At 41.8% G+C, this 5978-nt stretch overlaps 1 protein-coding gene across 1 annotated transcript in view; it reads left to right on the forward strand.

Annotated features, from left to right (window-relative positions):
* MAPKAPK3 (mitogen-activated protein kinase-activated protein kinase 3) overlaps nucleotides 1–3460 on the forward strand; it is a 48660-nt gene extending 45200 nt beyond the window's left edge. The window contains exons 9-10 of the mRNA XM_009575217.1: nucleotides 1265–1345; nucleotides 2848–3460. Coding sequence (XP_009573512.1) covers nucleotides 1265–1345; nucleotides 2848–3006 — 240 coding nt within the window. The 3' untranslated portion in view covers nucleotides 3007–3460. The remainder of the gene's footprint in view (nucleotides 1–1264; nucleotides 1346–2847) is intronic.
* The last annotated feature ends 2518 nt before the right edge of the window (nucleotides 3461–5978 follow it).

Raw genomic sequence — 5978 nt, forward strand, 5'->3', positions numbered from 1 at the left:
GACAGGGAAAGACCAACATAGTGAATGTCTGTGTTCTTCCTTTTCTTCTCCTAAATGCCTAAGTGGGAACATGTACGGGGAGATGCCTCGCACAAGCAGTGGAGGAGGGTATTTGTCTCTCCTCTTTTCCTTTTTTTTTTTTTCCCCCCCTTTATTAGATGGATGGCAGAAGGGGTTATTGTGGACTATGCAAAAATTGTCAGTTTAGATGGAGCACATAATCCTCTAGTTAGCTTGTAGATAAAGATTTATTTAACAAGAAGTATCTCACAGCTGGTAGGAGGGCAACTTCAAGACCTGCTCAGGGACACCACTAAAGCCAGTCTGCTGGTTTTCCATTTCCCTCCTCCCAGCTGTACTTGATAAAACTAAACCCTGGCCAGCTGGGGTCCTTTTCCAGAGGATGCAGGAGTCATGATTTCTGCTTCCACTTCTGTAACTACTGCAGTGGTGCTGTTAGCTCTGCTTCCAATGTAATGCTTATTTTACAATGACATATACAGGGATCTCCTTAAACTTTGTTGACATGCAGCTGCGTCAGGTGTAGGATGCCACAGCAGTAGACAGCAAGTTTGAGTAGAAAGCATAAGGGAGATAGAATATTAATTTATAGTTTGGGTTATGGACTGGCAAGAAATACTATGATTCTTGCTGAATTAACTAGGGAACTGTGCTTCATGCTTTAGAAATTGTACCTTATTCTAATTTAAAGTCTCTACTGATCTTTCATGGCAGGTGAGCATAGATCTCAGTTTTATGTGGAAGAGCATCTCAAGCGATGGACTGTCTTCTGAACAGTGCCTTACTCTGAATAATAGTATAATTTCCTCTTTGGGGCACACTTATGATCTGATAAACTGGTAACCTCTGTTAATGTATATGTACAAGAAAATACCTCCTACCACAAATCCTAGAAGATAAAGGTCAAATTAACCACTTTAACTCATTGACTAATGAATAGTGAAATGACAGTTAAAATCTAAAATGTACATAAAAATTTATCCAACACAGGGTTATTGATTGGACTGGAAGGGAGCAGAGTGGAACAAACTCAGCACTGATTTCTCTCTCATTTTGTTCTTTAAAGTCCTTTTCTACCTCACACATGAATTAGCTTGTGGAGTGATTGAAAGCGTGAATAATGAGGGCCACTGAAGGTCATTAGGTAAACTTTTATGCCCTCCATATACATAGAAGAGCAAGCAGTCACTTCCCAAACGTGATTTTGCAGAACACTTCTTTTGGTATTTTTCCCTTTTCTCAGAGATCAATGGCAGTGCCACCAACTCCCCTTCATACTGCACGGGTCCTGCAAGAGGATAAAGACCACTGGGATGAAGTTAAAGTGAGTCAATCATAGTTCAGATTTCTTGAAGTCGAGTCTGGTAAGAGATTAGATGGGCTGGCTTCTCTGTGTATGCTTATTTCCTTGGAGATTATGGCTATTTTGAATACAACCATGTTAAACAAGAGAAGCATAAACAGTCCTGGTTAGAACAGTAGTGTATATGATAAATTCAAAAAAGAAGAATGCTATTTGAGCTTCATTCGACAGCCTTACAGCTGTGCCAAATACCAAAGAAGATGCTTATGAACAAAATTATTAATGATGCTACCTGCTGAGCCACTGTATATAACCACAGAGGAGGAGGGACAGTGTTGAGGGAGCTTGAAGTTCATTGTAGTGAAGTGAAGAATATGATGAAAATGTAGGGGGATGGGGTGGGAGGGTTGAACTGCATTCTGTTTTTCTACTCTGTTCTTGTGTTGTAAAACAACGTTAAATAACCTTAGCCTTGTCTTGTTGTGACATTTGGTGGGGGGAGATAAAAATATATCTGTCTTTCCCTTAATCTAACCAGGTACCTCACCTACTGTTTGTACTGATGACAGTTGAATGCTTCCTGCAAAGAGAAACTATAGGGCAGACTAAAAGTTGTTTGCAAACTTTAACTCTTTCCTGCTGGCCTTTATGAGTTTGGCATGTTTTTACAATTAATTCTGAATTTTTTGCACTTACAATTCGTGGCATTTTGATAATTGCAACATCCCTGTAGTATATTTTACTGATTACTGATTTATTTAAATTACTGATGTACAGTCTCAGCTGTTGAACTACATAATGGTAAAATTTCATAGGACCTAGGCAACATTTGCCTCCTGAGTCAGAGAGATCAAACAGATAGTTTCACTTAGTGTTCTTCATTTCCCTGCTTCTGAGAACTTCTTATACTTGTGCTTTGTATAGGTCCCAGAGGTATTCCCTTGGGCCACCAGCATTCCCATAATAGTTAATTGTTTTTCCTTTCCTGAACTAAATGCATAGACATTAAGTTAAGCAGATTTTTGCTCAAAGCCTTATTAAAAAGTTTAAAATTTGCCTGCACTTAAACATTGATTCAAACTAAGGAAGCATGTGAATTTGAAGCATGTACTTTTAAACAACTTTGTGCGGACTCTTTATTCTAGTTCCTGCTAACCTAGTTCGGTAACAGAGCAAGGAAAGCAGCACTCTGACTGGTATTAGCAGCCCGGGCTCAGTAGCTGGTGAAGGCCCAGAGCCAGCCAGTAAGAAATGCTGGGCATAGGGACATGGTGGAATTTAGGCCAGGTGGTGTGGTCTTGTGTGCTCACATATGAAACACTGTGTGAGTAGTTCCTCCTGAATGAGTCCATGAGTAGAACGAAGCCTTTAGTCATAGTCCAGTGCAGCAGAAAGGGCTCAGCTATTTCTGGCCGAAGTGTAACAGAGGGTTCCTTTTTGTACATTCATCTCCTGGCAGTAGTGTGGGGTGGCTGTGCGCTCTCTGTCTCAGGGTTTTCAATAAATTGCTTCCTTGGTTTCAGGAGGAGATGACCAGTGCTTTGGCTACCATGAGGGTGGACTATGATCAGGTGAAAATCAAAGACTTGAAAACATCCAACAACCGCCTCCTGAACAAACGCCGTAAGAAGCAGAAGCAGGCAGGCACCTCTTCTGCAGCCCCGGGGTGCAATAACCAATGAGAAGAGAAGCCAAGGACCTGTGGGTGGCGGGTAAAAGTTATAAGGAACAATTTAAAATCAGTATGATCAACTCAGTCCGTACCACAAAGGCAATGAGACCGTGAAGAAGCTATCCTGCAAAGGGGGAGCAGTGTGAAAGATTACATTTTTGTAACTTGAATCAGGGCTTTGCTTTTAAAGGCTAATGCATATGACATGATTCTGTTGCATATTGCTAGGGAAGGTACAGTAATACCAGAAATGTTACGGGTTTTTGTTTTGGCTTTAACTGTATTGGACGAGAGGAGAGAACAGGAGGCAGTCTCAGCATACTAATGCACTAGGGCTTTAACAGCCATCTACAAGAGTAACTTCTGCTGTCATTTTAAACTTGGGAATAGGAAAAATGCCAAGTGTTCTGCAAGGAGTGTTTTAGTAGTTCAAACATGAGTACTGAAAAAGGAGGAAAATGTCACTGCTCTTTATATGAGTAGTACAGATGCAGTTCTATTATGGACATCTGGACAGCATTTCATGTTAGAATTGGTAGTAGTTAATATTTCCAAACTTACCTCCTGTAGTTACAGAGTATCATCTAAACAGTAAACAGTTACTCCTGTTACAGGAAAAAGCATCCATACATTTCCATTTTCATAAAGTCTTCATGTAGTCGCATGTGAAGATTTGTCATGGATTCTCATTTGATAACATGTAAGTTTTCTAAACTGTAACCGTTATGTCGTGTCTATGCGACTGTCAGATCCCTCTCTTGTAGTGTTTTTAATTTAAATGGTCATTTATGTGAAGAGTTTTAATAAGGATTTAATTAGTTGGAAGTATCCTGCAGAGAATATTGCTGTTCCTCTTGGATTCACAATCTCTAGGATGTGCAACTGGACAAGCAATTGTATACAAGAGATTGCTCTAGAAGAGAGACTTCTGAAATTCAGGACGAAGTGGCAAATGCATGTTCACTGAATGGACCCTGGTGTCTGCCAGCATCCCTTCTGGTAATTATCTCCAGATCCTGTGCCTAAGATGTGCTGATAATAGCAAATTTTGGGGTGCTGGGGTTGGTTTGTTTCCTGGGGTCAGGGAGGGGGAGGATGCTACTTTATTTGCAGTGTTTTGTCAGTGTTTCTGGATCCAAAGATTTTCACCACCTAAGGGAGATTACCTATAAGTATGTCCACCCATTGTTTTTTTCCTATTCTAATTCTTGTTTTATGGGATCCTAAGTTTGGTTTGCTAATTTGTTTTACTTTATGATCAAAATATTTCCTCTCGCTTTATTTTGGGGGTTTTTTTTCAGTTGAGGTGAAACAAATATTTGTGAAAGTATTACCAGAGTCTAGGATGAAAATTATACGCTTCCAGCGATGCAGGCAAAAACTACTTTGCGGTAGGCACACAGAGTACTGGTGTGTTAATAGGCTCAGAAGAATGTTAAAAGACAAAAAGGAAAACAAAGCTCCAGAGAGGATCTGAATTGTCAAATCTGACTGCCACATAGATCTTGTTACCTCCAACAAAGATCAACTCGAGGCTTTGGACCTTGTCTGGGGAGCCCTGTTTGCATCTTCAGAGTGTTGGATGAGACGACCATTCTTCTTTGTGAACTGGTCCTAGGGTTTTATAAACCGATTTTAATAAATCGTGTTACAACGTTCCTTCTTCCTGTCATCCCTGTGTTTGTTGAGATGTTGCAGAGTTTGTATTGCTTTGCGAGGTACATCTGTGTTGAAGGTGATGGGAAAAGTGAGAAGGAAAGTGTTCAATGGTGTCCACATTCAAAGGCTACCCAACTTTGAGCATTTTTTAAGATTACAAGGGTTTGTTTTTAAATATCAATCTCTGCAAAGATGTATTTTTAAATTATTTCATGTTTATCTATGTATCTCTATGATTATAGCATGTCCTGTATATTTTATCATATTGCTCCTATGAATTATGCAATTATTATTCACAACTCGTAAATGATAGAACGAATGAAGAGTTGTGACATGTTCAGGGTGCAACAGTTGGGATTAGAGCCAGATCCAAGTTTCTGTCCCTTTATCCAAATTTTTTGAGGGTGCTATGTACATCACTCCTGCCTTCCCATCTCTGTGCCCCATCAGGGTGATACATGCTCCCACTATCCCAGTTAATAGGCCAACCTGTGTGTAATGTGGTGATGTCCTGGCTGCCTTGGGTAGAGTGGTATTGAAACTGTTGCAGCCCACGTTTTTGCTTCTGTCTTGCCCAGAGTTTGAGCAGGAGCTCTCAGTTTCCAGCTGGTGTCTTCTTGCTTGTCAGTTCAGTCTGGAGCTTGAAGACATGTGTCTGTTCCCGAGTTGTTTTCCATGGGGAACTGTAAAGCACATCTGGACCCGATTCTTTCCTGTGGGGTTCCAGTCTTTACCGCACTGCAGTTCAGAAGCTGGAGTGATGAAATGATGCACTTGAGCACAGCACCTTCAGCTTTCAGTCCCTGTATAGTAGGACAATACCTCATTAAATTTGGTCTAATAGTTCTTGCGTTCTACCCTGCAGTGACAACATTCAGGAATACTGTAAAGCCCGGTGGGAACCTGAGGAGGGCCGCAAAGTGGCAGACATGGAAGTGTATGCAAGTATTGTACAGAAGTGTTTGTGCTTATTTTACAGAAGAAAGGAGGCAACTCCTTGGGAGCTGGGAAGCAGCTGACGTGCAACGTATGGACCCTCAAACTGCTGTCCTGCTTGTAACGCAGCTGTCTTCTGTAATACAATGGGAGCAGCGTATAAGAGCTCTGGTCTTGTTTTAACCGTGTCTGAGTCAGCCGGAGCAGTGAGAATCCGCCAGGGACCAGGTTTGGGGGCTGTGCTTGATGCCACCCCTCACTGGGGCGCAGACGTTTCCCCAGCGGCTGCGAGGGCGGCCGCGGCGTTCGTGTGTCGATGCAGACACATACGCACCTCTATAGGCGCTGTGAGCCTGTGCCGGCGCGCGCAGCTCGGCGCCCCCGGCC

Source organism: Fulmarus glacialis, unplaced genomic scaffold, assembly GCF_000690835.1.
Source record: "Fulmarus glacialis isolate BGI_N327 unplaced genomic scaffold, ASM69083v1 scaffold15373, whole genome shotgun sequence".
Lineage (NCBI taxonomy): Eukaryota > Metazoa > Chordata > Aves > Procellariiformes > Procellariidae > Fulmarus > Fulmarus glacialis.